Genomic DNA, 18,209 nt, shown 5'->3' on the forward strand with positions numbered 1-18,209 from the left:
CTGTGTTTAATGTTGGACTGAAATGGTGACGGTTTTACTATGATAGTAGACAGTAAAGTATTCTGCTAATACGGAATTGATAGACCTTAATTAAAAGTTGATATTTTGGCTCTTTCTGCTTGTGTCTGTGCGAGTATTTCTTCTCCTTTCCTTTTTTTTAAATAATAAATCTGCCCTTTTGGATATTAAAAAAAAAGCCAATATTTTGATAGCAGAATAATATATTTGGTGGGGGCATAGTATGGTTTTGTAATTTATTTTAGAGAAAAAAGTCTTTATAATGATTATTTAGAAATCAGATGTTTTTCAGCTTTTAAAAATAAAAATTTCCATTGCTATATTCAAAGTTGTCAGGAAAACATGCTATTACCATATTTAGCATTGTTGTAATGCTTAATGAAAGTTGAATGGTTTCATGAATCAGTTACTTTCTTTTCCTCTTCTTTCTACTATACCTTATACTGTTATCATGATTTTTTTTTCAGGAATATTAAGAGCTTTTATAAATATTATTTGTAGCTTTACACAGATTGGGGCTAGATTTTTAAATCTTATTTTTTTCTGGGTCATTAAGTCCATATCCATCATTCCCAAAAGTGCCATAGCTGCTGCTCAAATCTAGCTTCCAGTTCCTCTTTCTTTTTTTTTTTTTTTTTTTAAAGATTTATTAATTTATTTATTTATACACGCACTGGGTATAGTCAGAAGCATGGGAGGGTGAGAGAATTCACCAGAGCCAGAGCAGGGAGCAGAGCAGGCAGAGGGACCCAAGTACACTGCTGAGGGGAGCAGCGGGCGGCAGGAGAGGTCTGCGCGCCATGTGGGACCCTCCTTCGGTGGCCGGGAAGCAGCCGGGGATTGAACCGGCGCCGCAGAGGCCACGGGCAGCTTAGCAACCCAGCGCTCAACCGCTGTGCCACCGGGGAGGCCCTCCAGCTCCTCTTTCTCCAGTTGCCTTCTTGTTCATCACCCTTCTTGAGGGCTTTTTCTCCTATTTTTCCTACAGTGTTTTCATATTTCGCATTCAATCAGAGACCCTTAGAGACTACCCAATATTCAGAGAATAAAATATGTTCACCTTTGTCTGGTAAACTGGTACTTTTGTAATATTTACCTTCAGTCTCCCTGTGCATTCGAATTTCCTGCTGCTTAAACTAGTCATTATGCTCTCTTCCCATGCTTTCTTCCCCCCCCCCACCCAAAAGACTTATTTATTTATTTATACAAGCACTGGGTACAGTCAGAAGCATGGGAGGGTGAGAGAATTCACCAGAGCCAGAGCGGGGAGCAGAACAGGCAGAAGGACTGAAGTACACTGCTGAGGGGAGCCGTGGGCGCGGCAGGAGAGGTCTGCATGCCATGTGGGACCCTCACTGGCGGCCAGGGATCGAACCGGCGCTGAAGAGGCTGTGGCAGCTTCGAAGCCCAGCACTCAACCGCTGTGCCACCAGGGGAGGCCCCCCTTGCTTTCTTTACATTAGAGTTTTGTCCCCACTTCTTATTCACCTCTCCCAAACCTATCTGTGGTCTTTGAGGCCTAATTCTAGTTCCATCTCTTCCCTGAAATCTCTTCAAAACTGCTCAGCCTGTGATATTCTTTCCCTTTGTTGACCATTACTACATCTATACTATTATTTTGTTGTTTAATCATGTGATGTTTTTTATATGTCCTTTTTCCTGTGTCTTCTCTAGGATTTCAGAAATCTTTGAATATAGGATAATACTGCCAATAATGATAGCATTTATTAAGTAGTTACATATACCAGCACTGTTTTGAGTGCTTTGCTGTATTAACTTACTTAATCCTCACAAGAGTGAGGATAATACTCCTCTTAGTCCTCTTTTACCAATGAGGTAATTAAGCAGGGAGGTTAAGTTGTTCCCAGATCAGAAAGCTGGGAAATGACAAAACTGGGATATGAACCTAGGCAGTCTGGGTTCACTATGCCATTCTGGGTCTTTTCAGAGTCAGCTGTGAATCGGTTTGAGTACGTCTTGATGTTGCCTTTAAAAAAACATATTAGCTGCACTCCCCCACCCCTTCACCAAAAAAAAAAAAAAAAAAAAAAGGATAACTTCTTTTTAATAAAAAATAGTAGCTAAGTATTTTCCTATTTACTTCCTTTAACTTGTGTGAATTAAAATCTAATTCTAAACTTCTTTTGCAGATGGTAGTTAGCATCGCTGAAGATCTCTTACGGACTGCTGCCCAAAATAGCAGGCTGTCTCTACAGCGCACCCAAGCGGGTTGGCTTTTACTAGGAGCACTTATGACTTTAGGTATGATTGTATTTGAGTAGGATCTTGTCTGACTGTATAACTCTTTTTTTTTTTTTTTTTTTTTATAGAGGCATGCTTTATTTATTTATTTTATTTGTTTGTTTGTTTTGTTTATACATGCACTGGGTACAGTCAGAAGCGCGGGAGGGTGAGAGAATTCACCAGAGCCAGAGTGGGGAGCAGAGCAGGCAGAAGGACCGAAGTACACTGCTGAGGGGAGCAGCGGGCGGCAGGAGAGGTCTGCGTGCCATGTGGGACCCTCCTCCGGTGGCCGGGGAGCAGCCGGGGATCGAACCGGCGCCACAGAGGCCGCGGGCAGCTTCGCAACCCAGCGCTCAACCGCTGCGCCACCGGGGAGGCCCTGACTGTATAACTCTTAGTAGATTATAATGAAAGCTTAGTTTAAAATTATTAGACTAGACTTTGAATGAGACTGGAAAATGGTAAAAATGTTTCCCCATCATTTGGGAGTAATTTCTCTTTTTGGTAATTTTGGCTTAAATATATTTAATGAGAAGGTCATTACCAAAGTTCATTACCTTACCTACATAGAAGGTCATTACCTTTACCATTGAAATAGCATGGTCTAACAGATGGATTTTGTGTTAAGCAAAAGAGATGAGAATTTGAAGGCCATCCCCAAATTTCCCATGCTATCCCCAAAAGGAAAACCAGTGACATGATTTTAGCAGGATAGTAAAGTCATATTTAAACAGTTGTTGGTGCTGTATTCTTGGAGCTAACCTTATCACTTCACTTTTACAAGTGTTATGATGTAGCTGAGCAGGCAGGTGAGTTTAACCTTGTGCATAGAATAGAAACATGTATCACTGTGGTTAGGTGTGTTTACTTTGTAGTTCAAATGTTTAATTTCTATGGAGTACATGTATATACTACAAAGATACCTCTTTAAGTCTCTACTATACTTTGACATAATTTTCTAAGGAAAAAAGGGAATCTTTTCCAGAAATTGATGATAGGTATGTTAAGTGGTATGTTAAAGGAATTCCTTAGAAATGTAAATATTGGTCCCTATTTTAAAATATATTGCTTCTCTATAAGACAATATTAGCCATATGAACTCTCCCCAAAATGGAGTAATATATGTGTGTGTATGTTTGTATACATATGTATTTACAGAAAATATCTCATGAGTTGCAGGCACATTTTATAATTGATACTATGTAATCCACCTCTCTGAATATGAATATGGTAATTTCTTTTAAATTACTTTGTGTCGATTGATTTTGATTTGATGCTGAAAATACTGATACTTTTTAGATGAAGTTTATGCTTTGATAGATATGTATTTTACTTACTGAATAGGAAACATGTTGAAAATCTTAATGTTAGAGACATAGAGTGAAATGACAGATATAGAGTGAAATATTGTTAAAGTTTATATGGGTTCATTTCTTTGATTTTTGCTTTTAATGTATTTTATGTATATGTATGATTTTGTATTCTCATTTCCTGGGTTAGGTCCATCTGTCGTTCGTTACCATCTGCCCAAGATGTTGTTATTGTGGCGAAATGTTTTCCCTCGATCTTTGAAGGAATTGGAGGCTGAGAAGGCCCGAGGCGATTCCTTTACCTGGCAGGTAACATTGGAAGGTCGAGCTGGAGCTCTATGTGGTAAGAACTGAAAGGATTGTGCTTTCAGAATATTAATTTATTATTAAAATATTTGTAAAATATTTGTAAAGTGAAGGAAAATCATTGCTTAAAACTTTTTTTATATAATGTTGAATTTACAGGCTTTTAGATTTACAGAGAAACTTTATAATCTACACCAGCTTATTAATTTTATAATAAAAATAAAGCCGAGGCTCTGAAAAGGAAGTTAAGAGTTAGTGGTAAAACAGGAGCTGGAGCCTCGGCCTCTTATTCTTTATTGTACTAAGGCACCTTGTTAAAAATACCCCATGATTATTTATTTATTTATTTATTTATTTATTTATTTAGAAAGATTTATTTATTTTATTTATACAAGAACTGGGGTACAGGCCAGATTCGCAGGAGGGTGAGAGGATTCACCAGAGATGGAGAGGGGAACAGAACAGGCAGACTGACGAAATGCACTGCTGAGGGGAGCAGAGGGCGAGACAGGAGGGGTCTGCGCACCATGTGGGACCCTCACCAGCCAGCCGGGATCGAACCGGCACTGCAGAGGCTGTGGACAGCTTCACAGCGCAGCGCTCAACTGCCTGTGCCACCAGGGAGGCCTTATAATTTGTTTATCTTTATTAAAGCTTCTCTAAATCTATCCTTTATCTAGCAATGAGAAGCTTTGTTGCACATTGTCCTGAACTCCTAACAGAAGATGTGATTAGAAAATTGATGACCCCTATTGAATGTGCCATGACTATGATGTCACAGTAAGTAAGCAATTATGACCATTTAACATCCAGTTTTATATATTTATAAATAGTCGTTTTCCCTGTAGTATCATATGATGGCATATAAAACTTTACTTTTGTAAAATGACTTTAAAAACTGTGGTAATGATATAGACAAAATTATGTTTTATGGTGCTTCTGTTGCTAATAGTAAAGGTCACAATATAAACTAAATTGAAAATGAAATATGTAGCAGTGTACTTTGACAGCATGTAGATACGTTGCTGGAAAATGTTAATAATGTTTAGAATGTTTATGCTATTCTTTTTTTAATTTTTTAAAAGATTTATTTATTTATGAATACAAGAGCTGGGGTACAGGTCAGAGGTGTGGGGGCTGAGAGGATTCACCAGAGACAGAGTGGGGAACAAACAGGCAAACTGACTGAAATACGCTGCTGAGGGGAGCAGTGGGCAAGACAGGAGAGGTCTGCCTTGCCATGTGTGTTTCTCCCTGGCTGGCCGGGTATAGAACTTGTGCTGCAGAGGCTGCGGGTTGCTTCATAGTGTGGTGCTTAACCCCTTGTGCCACCAGGGAGGCCCTTTTATGCCATTCTTGTAAGCGTCTGCCAACTATCTTTGATGTTTCAGCATTCCATCTGTCATTAAAGCCCATGGAGCGCATCTGAAAGCCAGTGCTGCAATGGTCCGCTTAAGACTTTATGATATCTTGGCTTTGTTACCTCCCAAAACTTATGAAGGTAAGTGAAATTTGTGATATGTAATAAAAATTCTTCAAAATACCTTTACAGCTCTTCACAGAGTTATATTGTCAGAGAATTCTGACCAAGGCTCTCCCCTGACTCGCCATGCAAGGGAGGAAGCCACTTTGCTTTCTTCATATAGAATATCTAGCACTTGTTCAACTCGTATACATGCTTCTGTCTAAGCCCTAAACATGTATTACTCCTTTGACTCTAACAACAACTTTATAAGACAATTAGCTCTACTTTATAGATGAAGAATCTTGCATACAGAGAGATAATGCAACTTGGCGAAGTTTGACAGTTTATTAAGTGAGAGTTTGGTTCACATTCAATGGCTTGTTCATCTTCAAAGTCTGTTGTTCCAATTACTATCCTAAGCAGTTTAATATTTGTTATACTATATTCAGTAATTTAGGACTATGGAGGGAGAATAGTAATGCACTTTGCAGAAATCAAATATTATATAAAATGCTAATATTAAAAAAGGCATTGATTTGTTTTTATTTCAACCATGCCCATGAATATTGATATGCTCTAGTTCAGTGTTTATACATTATTGGATGATAATAAATAATATGTCATATTTAATATATTTAAAATAATATTTAAAAATAGCTACAAATTTAAATGCATTAAAATAAAGTAGTTTAATTTACATTTATCAATATAATATTTAAAAAATGTTTCCTTTGTTTCTATTTTTTGGTTTCTCTAAATAATTTGGGCTAAAAGATATAATTCAGTAATAAAAAAGGAGGTATTATTATTGTATATTAAAACCAGCATTAAAATAGTTAATGTAGTTTTTTTAAAGAGAGCAGGAATGTAATTATTTCATTCCTGTTTAACATATTGCTGCTCTTTGTAGGCATGATTGTAATTTTCATTAAAATAATTCTTTTTAATCTGATCTAAAGTTCTGTTTTCTAGGATTTTTCAACGCACTTCTTAGAGAACTGGTAGCAGAATTCACTTTAACTGACAATTCAGCCAACACAACTACTTCCCTCCTCAGATCTCTTTGCCATTATGATGATAGTGTGCTTCTTGGCTCCTGGCTTCAGGAAACTGATCATAAATCAATTGAAGATCAGGTAGTAAACCATAAAGGAAATTGAAATATTAGCTTAATCAAAAACATTGACACACAAATGTCATTTAAAAAGAAAATATTGTAAACTAAGGCTTAATTTTTGCTTAGCTTTCTTAGGCATTTAAAGATAGCCTCCTGGTGGTAGATAGTCAAAAGTAAACTGCAATAGTTAGAATTTGGCAAATTGTATTTATTCTATAATCTTTATATTTAGCTACCTTGTGGTAGCTTTAGCAAAGATTAGTTTTAACTGGCTTTTTGGTAATTGTTGTATATTTGTTTGTGACAGGTTATAGAGAAATCAGAGTTATTAGATTGAAGATTCAGACCCTCTTTTGCCCACTATATAATACATTATTTCTCATGTACTATTTTTTTTTTTTTGCAGAACTGAGGTGTACAGAGGTGCGGGGTTGGGATGAGAGGATTCACCAGAGACAGAGTGGGGAACAGAACAGGCAGATTTACCGAAATCACTGCTAAGGGGAGCAGTGGGAGAGACAGGAGAGGCCTGCTTTGCCATATGTGGGTTAGCTCCCTGGCTAGGATGAACTCAGACTGTGAAAGTGGTGATAGAGCTTAGATGTAACCCTTATGCCACCAGGGAGGCCCTTATGTACTTTACAAAGAGAGTTAAATCTTCTTCTTAAGGAAGATATTGTGGGTTTAAGTTATTCCTGATACTGTGTTGCTTAATCAAAGTATCCAAAACCCTATCCCACAGTCACTTGAATCACCTTTCCCCCTTTCTTCTGTGTCCTCCACTTCTCCGTCTGGTCACCATACTACAGTTATATTTCTAGGGTTTGCTTCTGGTTTTGTTTTGACTGACTTCATTTTGTTCAAGTGAAACTGCACAATATTTGTTTTTCTCCTTCTTGATTTATTTCACTTACCACTATCCTCTCTAGTTCCGTCCATGTTGTCACAATGGCAAGAGTTTGTGTTTTTATTGCTGAGTAGTATTCTGTTGAATAAATATACTACATCTTCCTCATCCGTTCATCTGTCCTTGGGCACCTTGGTTGTTTCCATAACATGGCTATTGTAAACAGTGCTGCAGTGAACACAGGAGTGCTTATATTCCCTCAAATTAGTGTTCATGTTCTTCAGGTAGATACCTAGGAGGGGAATTGCTTGATCATGTGGTAGATTTTTAATATCTTGAGAAACTGCTGTACTACTTTCCAGAAGTATTGAACCAGTCTGCTTTCCTACCAGCAGTGTAGAAGGGTTCTTTTTCTTCATATCCTTGCCAGAATTTGTTGTTTCAGGTCGTTATAATATGGTTTTTCTCATAAGTTTGAGGCTGTATCTCAACTTTTGGGGTGTGTGGTATTCTATAAATGTCTAATAGACCCACCTGGTCTAATTCTTCATTTAAAGCTATTATTTCTTCGCTGATTTTCTGTCTCGTTGATCTGCCCATTGAAGTAAATCAGGCGTTGAAGTCCTACCACTACTGTGTTGCTGCCAGTGTCTGTTTTTAAGTTTGTTAATGGTTGTCTTAGATTTTGATGTTCCTTCATTTGGGACCCTATATATTAATGAGGGCTACTGGGACTGGATTTCTTAAAAGTTGATTTTGAATGATTTGTGTGTTATTCTTTTGCAGCTCCAGCCAAATAGTGCATCAGGAAGTGGGGCACTGGAGCATGATCCATCCTCTATTTATTTGCGAATACCTGCCGGAGAAGCTGTGCCTGGGCCTCTTCCCCTGGGAGTTTCTGTCATTGATGCCTCTGTGGCTCTTTTTGGTGTAGTGTTTCCTCATGTTTCTTTTAAACACAGGTTAGTATAAACTTAATTAATTTTACTTAAACATAAACTATATTCTAACAATAAGTATTCCCATCCTATTAACTGTACACAAAGATGAAATAATATGTTCACATAATTTAATCAGGGAGACATACAAGATTTAAAAATTGCATACACATTCCATGTAATTTGAAACTTTAAAATTTGACTCTGTGCTAGTTTCTGGTATCATATTTTGGACTATGTTTTACACAACAAAATTTTCATCACTGTAGTTTACCATTTTATAAGTAGGTTTTGGCTACATCTTTAATTAGAAGGCATCAGTTCTCTAAGTCTTTTATTTTTATTGATGAAGAAATAAATGGATGATAATTTCATTCCTTAATAACATTTGAATGTCAGAGATCTAAAGTCTGGAATTTTGGAAACTGGTTGTACCTGGTTGTGTTTGTAATAGCAGCATTTTAGTTTGCTATATTCTGTGCCCTTAGGTACTACCACTAACTTTAGAAGGCATTTTGTATATTTATGGTGACTTTCTCAAAAAAACAGAGCAAAAATGAATTAATGCAGAGCCTTCACAGATAACTCTTTTGACAAAACATGGCTTAAAAGCATTACAATATTGGGCCTCCCTGGTGGCGCAGCGGTTGAGCGCTGGGTTGCGAAGCTGCCCACGGCCTCTGCGGCGCCGGTTTGATCCCCGGCTGCTCCCCAGCCACCGGAGGAGGGTCCCACATGGCGTGCAGACCTCTCCTGCTGCCCGCTGCTCCCCTCAGCAGTGTACTTCGGTCCTTCTGCCTGCTCTGCTCCCCACTCTGGCTCTGGTGAATTCTCTCACCCTCCCGTGCTTCTGACTGTACCCAGTGCGTGTATAAACAAAACAAACAAACAAACAAATAAATAAACATGCCTCTATTAAAAAAAAATTAAAAAAAAAAGCATTACAATATTTATGTATAAATGTTATTTTTTAAATGTATAAGTAACTTGATTAATTGCTTTGAATTCAGGGGAAAACACTACATGTTAAAATGTTTAAAATTTTTTGATTACATTAAAGGTGAGAGACATTTATAAAGCATCTGTTTTAATGTCCTTCTTTTAAATTTAAGGAAATCTAGGCCTCAGAGTTTGTGGTCTGTCCAAATTTGTACATATAGTTATGAAAACTGTAACTAGAACCCAGGATGACCTTTTTAATATTTTTATTTGTTTTCTTTTAATTAAAAACAAACCACCATTTAAAACAAATCATCATTTCATCCTTTCATAACGTGCTTCTTCTCCTATCCTCCTCTTTCTAACTTTAATTCTATTTGTCACAGTCCACTATTGTGGTTTCGCTTGTTTTTTTGTTTGTTTGCTGTTTATTCCACATTTAGGTGAAATCATCCAATATTTGTCTTTCTCCTAACTTATTTTACTTTATATAATTCCCTAAAATTTCTTCCATTTTGCTGCAAATGGCAAGATTTCATCTTTTTTGTAGCGGAATAGTATTCCTTTATCAATCTCTGTTCTATTACAGATTACAGATGTTGGATCACTTTGCTGAATGTGTTAAACAAGCCAAAGGTGTTCGCCAGCAGGCTGTGCAGCTCAATATATTTACTGCAGTTCTGAGTGCATTAAAGGTATTTACTTTTAAGACTTAATAAATGTTCAAAATTAAGATTTTTAATTAGTATTTTTATTAAGTTAGGTATATCTAGGTTATGATGATGTTTGTATATATATGTTTCTTGATAACTGTTTCTATACTAGTTTAATTAAGTTATGAAAGACTTTAGATTGTACTTTACCTTATAATTAAATGAATATTTTATGTTTTGGTAATGTTAAAATTCTTACTTTAATTTGACCCCTCAAGTTTTATAAGTGCTATTGAGTTCTTTCATAAATTTCAAAGATATCTGACTGATGGAATGTGGTATTCCACTGAAAGTTAACTAGATAAAACTTTGGTTTAATTTGTGGTTTAGACCATCAACCATGACAGGCTATATTAAAGTTTTAGAGATTGTGTTCTGACTTATCTAATCACTAGGTTTATGACTAGTGTAACTTTTTTTTTGACCTTTTTGAATCTCAGTTTCTATGTATATGAAGTGAAATAACAAATATTTGACTATCTCTCTGAGCTCATACAGTCTACAGTGTCTCCTAATGTGTTTGAAAACTTTATTATTTAGCAATAAACTTATTTCATTATTGGTTTAAAATAAAATCAAATACAAATAAGTGCCAAAAAAGGCATCACTTAAATTATGCTTTGTAAACATCAAGAAAAAAATTGGGGGCCTCCCTGGTGGCACAGGCGGTTGAGCGCTGCACTGAGGAGCTGTCCCGCAGCCTCTGCAGCGTGGGTTCAATCCCAGCCAGCCAGCAAGAATCCCACATGGCGAAACAGACCTCTCCTGTCTTGTCTCTGTTGCTCCTCTCAGCAGTGTATTTTGTCAGTCTGCCTCTTCTGTTCCCCGCTCTGTCTCTGGTTAATCTTCTCACCTTCCCGCGCATCTGGCCTGTACCCCGGTTCTTGTATAAAAATAAATAAATCTTTAAAAAAGAAAAGAAAAGAAAAAATTGGTTTGTACCAATTATATACAAAGAAGTATATTTGTACCATTTATATATGCCCTATTTAGAGACAATCATACCTACATCTGTCTTTTTTTTTAATAAGGTTGGGATGGTCATGGTATCCATCAGTGGCTACAAAGCTGGTGACCCACTCATGTGCGCTTCTTCATAGATATGTTTACTTATGCCTCCCTGATGTAATTAACATGTTCCCTAGACACCACAATTTCAAGTTTTGGTAGCAAAGAAATAAATTTTCAGGATGCTAGATATAGTTAGAAAGGAGATACCAATATTTAGTATGATAAGTAAACTACATCAACATTCAGTAATGATGATTCTTATTTCATTCTGTCTTTAGATATATATTGCATAGACTCTTTAAGAAACAAATGTCTTTTTTGAAATTTTTATGTAGATGAATTGCTGTTTCATACTCATGAAGCTCTTATTGATAGTTACAATGACAAATATAATCAGGTAAAATGATTAAAATTATTGAATAGTGTAGTGGTCTTTATATGTAAAAAACAACTTGTGTATGTCTTTAAGTGCAGACACTTACAGGAATTGTTGGTTTTAGGGCCAGTTGGACTTTATATTAAGTTCTGAAATCATATTTAGTAAAGTGATTAATGTCAATTTAATTGTTATTGATTCTAAGCATTGTATGTGCGTATGGAAATTAGTTCAAGAAATAATTTATAAAAACATGTATATAAAAATTTTCTTTCTGCCTTTTGATGTGAATTGGCATCATTATTATTATTATTTCTTTCCTTTTTTTTTTTAATAACTGTAGGGCTTAGCAGAAAACAAAAGTACATTAGGACCTGAGGAAGTTCGTAAATCTGCTCTAACACTGGTTATGGGCGCTCTTGACAACCCAAACCCCATATTGCGATGTGCAGCAGGGGAAGCTCTTGGAAGAATGGCGCAGGTGGTTGGAGAGGCAACTTTTATTGCTAGAATGGCCCAATACAGCTTTGACAAGTGAGTGCTTCTCTTTACCAACAAATACATTCTCATTTAGACAATGATATCTTTTAAGTAATCAATAATTTTTTCATTGGACTATACATTTTCCACATGGAATAGCATGTGACAATATTTTGGGCTTTTAATAATGATCTCCATTTTGAATTCAATAATTGATTAAACTTTTTTGATTTTGAAAAACTTTCAGTGTGGGGAGGGCTTCTAATCCAGCTGTTGAATGTTATTTAATGGAATTAAGGCAATTGTCAGTAGAACTTCTCTCAGTTATGTGTATTCATTTAAGATGTGCCCTGAAATCCTTTTATCTCTGCCTCACTCTCCCGCCCACCTTCACCCCAAATCCTTTCTGTTATTTGCTTTTTGAAATAAACCATTTCTTTTTCTAACTATTGACATATTTACCATATCTTAAATTATTCCCCAAACAGGGGATAAAGTTAACCATTAGGTTTTTGGGTTTTTTTTAAAGATTTATTTATGTATTTATACAAGCACTGGGTACAGTCAGAAGCACGGGAGGGTGAGAGAATTCACCAGAGCCAGAGTGGGGAACAGAACAGGCAGACTGACGAAATACACTGCTGACGGGAGAAGCGGGCAGCAGGAGAGGTCTGCACGCCATGTGGGTCCCTCGCTGGTGGCCGGGGATCGAACCGGTGCTGCAGAGGCTGCGGGCAGCTTCGCAGCCCAGCACTCAATCGCTGCACCACCAGGGGAGGCCCTAACCATTAGGTTTTAAGAAAGTCTTTATGTGTTAATTAAAAAGAATGATCAGGTACTCCCTGGTGTCACAGCAGGTTGAGCGCAGTGCTGTGAAGCTGTCCGCAGCCTTTGCAGCGCTGGTTCAATTCCCAGCCAGCCAGGAAGATTCCCACATGGCGAGGCAGACCTCTCCTGTCTTGCCTGCTGCTCCCTTCAGCATTGTACTTCGTTCCTTCTGCCTGTTCTGTTCCCTGCTCTGTCTCTGGTGAAATCTCTCACTCTCCTGTGCCTCTGGCCTATACCCCAGTGCTTGTATAAATAAATAAATCTTTAAAAAAGAAAAAAAGAGTGATCACAGAGATCCAAGGTGTGGTAGGGTGACATGCATTTGAAGAGGTGTGATCTGTGTCTTAGAATCACATACAGTGTTGTAAATCAGTGTTGCCTCAATGAAAAAGCAAAAACATGTTACATTAAAAGTAATGTGAGAGGGCCTCACATTCTGCAGCAACAGTTCGATCCCCGGCCACCGGCGAGGGTCCGACATGGAGAGACAGACCTCTCCTGCTGTGCCCACTGCTCCCTCAGCAGTGTATTTCGTCAGTCTGCCTGTTATGTTCCCCACTCTGGCTCTGGTGAATTCTCTCACCCTCCCGCACTTCTGACTGTACCCAGTGCTTGTATAAATAAATAAATAAATCTTTTTTTTTTTTTTTTTTTTAAAGTAATGTGAGAAGTTGTGGTTTCTTTTTTAAATTTTCTCTAAACTTAGACTTTTGTTCAGGGAAATGTGTAACATTAACCAACCATTTTAAATTGAACCTCTCACGAGGGAGTATAGAAGTAAAATGGTGATTGTAGCCTTCTGATTTCCAGAATAAATCCCCTTTATTGTATGACTGATAAGCTTGTTACTACCATAGGGCAATAGGAAAATCTGTCCTTAAAGCCTGACTTTCTTCAGGTTGAAATCAGCCCGAGATGTTGTCTCCAGAACTGGGCATTCATTGGCTTTGGGTTGTTTGCATCGTTATGTTGGTGGGATCGGCTCAGGACAACATCTGAAGACCAGTGTCAGCATTTTATTGGCTTTAGCACAAGATGGAACATCCTCTGAAGTCCAGGTACTATAATACTGATTTTTTCTTATGAAATTAAAAAATGTTTTTAGGAATGTTGTTTGCTGTCTAAAATAGTAGTGATAGGTTGTTGGAAAAAAATGTGTTTGGGTCTTTTTTTGTCATTTTGCTTTATTAAATTTGTCTTATAATGGTAATTGAACTTATTCCTAATATAGTCCTTGAAACATTATTTTCTTTTTATTATTATCCTTTGTAATTGTTTCTTTTTTTCTTTCTTTTTTTTGCATTTCCTTACATTGTTAGATCAAATTCTTATCACTATGCTTCTTCACTCTTTCACTCTAACACCCCAATCCAGGCCAACGATCATTGGTTGAATCTTAAATTATACACATTGAATTTTTTTTGTTTTTTCTTAAACACAAATGTATACAGCTGCAATGAGGGTTAAAAGCCTTATTTGCATGAAAATATGCTACACTCTTGATTTTCCTCTTGACATTGATACACCTAGAAGTAGTAAGAATGTGTGAATACAGCAGCATTCAACTCACTGGCTTCAAACTGGGACTCACACAATTAATTGCCATTACTGCCTGTCGCTAGTTTATTAATGAATGAGCTCCTTCACAATAAAAGATAAAAGACATTAAGTTAACAAGAAGCTGTAGTCTTTAGACTTAGTTTGCCTTTGACTTCTTACTAAAGACTTTCAGCTGTTAAAGTACAAATTTTCAAGAGTATTTAGAACAAATATCAGGTAATCTTGTCCTGAAGAGGTGCTATACTGCCTTTTTTTTTTTTTTTTTTTTTGGTGGGACCCTCGCCAGTGGCAGGGGAAGGAGCAGGCACTGCAGAGGCTGCAGTCAGCCTCGCAGCCCAGTGCTCAACCCCTGCACCACCAGGGGAGGCCCCTATACTGCTTTTTTAAATCCTGTTTTCAGGATAGTCAGGAAGTAAATAGCACAATTATAAAAGTATTTTACCCAAGAAGTTTCTCCTTTTTTTTTATGTCAAGTGGAAGCTAGTTTTCTTTATTTTGTCTTTACTTCTTTCTTAGCCCTTTCTTTATATTAATTTCTTAAAACTGAACTTTCCTAAGTGACCATACTGCTGTTTTATATGACAGGACATTTTACTATAATTTGGATCAATTACATTCTCCCTAAGGTACCATTTCAGTTTATATCTTCAGTTTATATCTAAGAATGGAGAAGTAATTATTACATTTCTCCTAATCTTCTCTTCTGTTTAAGAATCCTACCTCAAAATTTATCCTTTACAATGGCATAATTATCTTCATGTATACTAGAAATTTATTGTTCAATAATGCTTTATTTTGGGTCTCTCTGGTGGCGCAGTAGGTTGAGTGCAGCGCTGTGAAACTGTCTGCAGCCTCTGCAGCCCGGGTTCGATTCCCAGCCAGTCAGGGAGATTCCCACATGAGGCAGACATCTCCTGCCTCGCCCGCTGCTCCCCTCAGCAGTGTATTTTTGGTCATTTGCCTGTTCTGCTCCCTGCTCTGTCTTTGGTGAATCCTCTCCTGCACCTCTGGCCTGTACCCCAGCTCTTGTATAAAAATAAATAAATCTTAAAAAATAATAATACTGCTTTCTTTTTTGTATCAACTCCTCTCTTTAGGTTTTTGTTATTATTTTATTTTTATTTGGTAGGAACACTTCCTATCAAAGTTTATTTCATAGGGAAATTTTTCCATCAATGCTTGTTTTAGAGTCTCTGAGTGATATACTTTTAGAATCTTTGCATATCTATAAAATGGCTTCTTTTGCCTTCACATTTGTGTGATATTTTAGTTTGGTATACTATTGCTGGCACAGTCCTTCTAGCTCATTATTCATAAATATTTTAGTATTTTCTTTCTTCTGATGTTGCATATGAAAGGCTAATGGTAACTTGATTTTTATAAAAGCACTTCGAATTGTACTTCAAAATTAACATCTCAGTTGTGGTCAATTAAAAACTTTCAATGTGTTCTGTAGGAAATTAAAGGTAACAAAAGCCAATAATCAAAGCAATGAATGTACAAATACTGCGTAAACTTTTTCTGTTAAATAACTTTGAGTATCTAGAAATCAAGGTGTAATGATGAATTTATTTCTTCTTTTATACTGTGCAGATACTACGTAACTCCAATAGTCAGTGGCTTATGTAAAAAAGTCGTGAATTAAGGGGTGTTAGTGGATATCATAAGTATTTTATTTCCCATCTTTTTGTTGCTTTTGTCCAAAAATTTATCTGAAAAAAAATATATATATATATATGTCTGTAACCTTATACTTACCATACTGTATTTATCAAAACCATAAGTTTATGTCATCTGCTTATAAGAAAATCCATGTATAAAGTAAACCTGAGCAGCTTAAACCTGTGTTGTTCAAAGGTCAGCAGTGCTTCTAGACTATTAATTTAAAAACTAACATTTAGTATTTACTAATGTTTAAATTTAAAAATCAACTCAGTATACTTTATTCCTTATAATTGAAACAAAATTTTTTTTTTATTACAGACTTGGTCTCTTCATTCACTTGCTTTGATAGTGGATTCTAGTGGCCCAATGTATCGTGGCTATGTGGAGCCAACATTATCCTTAGTTCTTACCTCATTGTTGACAGTTCCACCTTCACATACTGAAGTTCATCAGTGTTTGGGTAGATGCTTGGGTGCTATAATAACTACTGTTGGTCCTGAACTACAAGGTAAGTAAATACATCTTAAAGGAACTAGACAGAATTACTATCTTTCAATTTCCTGAATGTCACCATCATGTTGCTTAAAGAAATCTTGCAATAATAATCACTATGTACTTCATGTTTGCAATTTACTGAATAGCTGGAACTCTGCATTTTTATGTGTTCTATTTAATATCTACCATAAACCTATGACATGACAGTGGTTTTAGAAGTTTTGAGCAGCGAAAATATTTCTAAATGAAATTTTATGAGGAATCTCATAAAGACCAATCTGAAAGTGGAGTTCTTTTTGCCTGGAGTGCCATCTAGTTGTCTTCATAGGCTTTTTCTTCACTTTTATCTGACAATAATCCTGAAATGGATATAGCTTTCTGTTTTACAAATGAAAGAAGTTAAGAACTTTTCCAAGGTTATTTTATACACACACACACACACACACACACACACACGTGTGTGTATGTGTGTTTGTGTTGCTAACGAGTACCTGGAGTCAGAGGTAAAGCCCAGATCAGTTTCTTTTACCTGCATTCTTACCAACCTTGCTATGTTACCTCCATTTGGACAGATATTTTAAAAAAGAAAGCAGTAAAAAAAGACCTTAAGAAAGAATGCTAGGATTGAACAATATCTGATTTAGACATGTCTCTTTCTTAGACTGAGTATCCTATGAGAAAGTTGATACTTCTTTCTTCTAGTGACTATCACAAGGATATGGGAAAAATAGTTTTGTACCTTTGATTAAGTATAACTGTTTACCATACTTTCTGATGTGATGATAATGAAGTGATGTGTATTTTGAACTAGAATACAAACTAGAGTATGTAAAGCGTGATTTACTTGTTTGGTCTATACGTATATAAAATTATTTTTGTATGTATATGTACAATTATTTTAATTATATTTGGCAATTAAAGCATTTTAAATAGACATATACTCTATTTTTCCTAACTATCTGTAAAAATTGCCATCAATCTTATTAGAAAAATAGGATTTGAAGTTATTTTATAATAGTAGTAATAATATTGGTTAAGCAGAAAACCAGAGATTGCAGAATCTTCTGATTCTTTCAAACAAAACAATGGGTTTAAAAGATTCTAATAATTTATTAGAGAATAAATATAAACCTAGCAAAATCTTGGAGAAATGAATTATTGCCATCCATATATAATTGTTTTTTAAAATAATTTCTGTGGACTGTTTGTTTTTGAAACAATCTGAATTGTAACCAGAAAGAGGGGTTATTTAGAAATAATTGTCTTCTAGGAATATTTTTGGTGATAGTAATAAAATAATTGTATTTTACATTTTCTTCTTTTGTACTACTAGGGAATGGAACAACAATTTCCACAATTCGTTCTTCTTGTTTGGTGGGTTGTGCAATAACCCAGGACCATTCAGATTCTCTTGTTCAGGCAGCTGCCATATCTTGCCTTCAGCAGCTTCACATGTTTGCACCACGACATGTCAACCTGTCTAGTCTTGTTCCTAGCCTTTGTGTAAGTATAAAGCTGTTTAGTTCATTGGTTTATTTAGGGAGCCTCAAATTTGTTTCCCAAAAGATCAAACTGCATGTAAACAACGAGTTTCCTAGATTGTGAATTCTAGGATTTCATCTTCAGTAGTTTTTTTTTTTTTTAATTTTATAGAGGCATGTTTATTTATTTATGTATTTATTTATTTGCTTGTTTTGTTTATACAAGCACTGGGTACAGTCAGAAGCGCGGGAGGGTGAGAGAATTCACCGGAGCCAGAGCGGGGAGCAGAGCAGGCAGAAGGACTGAAGTACACTGCTGAGGGGAGCAGCGGGCGGCAGGAGAGGTCTGCGCGCCATGTGGGACCCTCCTCTGGTGGTTGGGGAGCAGCCGGGGATCGAACCGGTGCCGCAGAGGC

At 36.4% G+C, this 18,209-nt stretch overlaps 1 protein-coding gene across 3 annotated transcripts in view; it reads left to right on the forward strand.

Moving 5' to 3' along the window:
- HEATR5B (HEAT repeat containing 5B) overlaps positions 1–18,209 on the forward strand; it is a 73,600-nt gene that overhangs the window by 12,661 nt on the left and 42,730 nt on the right. For all 3 annotated transcript variants that reach the window (XM_037528227.2, XM_037528228.2, XM_054701208.1), the window contains exons 11-21: positions 2,169–2,280; positions 3,763–3,915; positions 4,559–4,658; positions 5,270–5,379; positions 6,316–6,479; positions 8,094–8,269; positions 9,774–9,879; positions 11,628–11,818; positions 13,491–13,650; positions 16,136–16,325; positions 17,646–17,815. In XM_037528227.2, coding sequence (XP_037384124.1) covers positions 2,169–2,280; positions 3,763–3,915; positions 4,559–4,658; positions 5,270–5,379; positions 6,316–6,479; positions 8,094–8,269; positions 9,774–9,879; positions 11,628–11,818; positions 13,491–13,650; positions 16,136–16,325; positions 17,646–17,815 — 1,632 coding nt within the window. The remainder of the gene's footprint in view (positions 1–2,168; positions 2,281–3,762; positions 3,916–4,558; positions 4,659–5,269; positions 5,380–6,315; positions 6,480–8,093; positions 8,270–9,773; positions 9,880–11,627; positions 11,819–13,490; positions 13,651–16,135; positions 16,326–17,645; positions 17,816–18,209) is intronic.

The sequence above is a fragment of the Talpa occidentalis genome, unplaced genomic scaffold (genome assembly GCF_014898055.3).
Source record: "Talpa occidentalis isolate TD23 unplaced genomic scaffold, MPIMG_talOcc4v2.1 talOcc4.5, whole genome shotgun sequence".
NCBI lineage: Eukaryota > Metazoa > Chordata > Mammalia > Eulipotyphla > Talpidae > Talpa > Talpa occidentalis.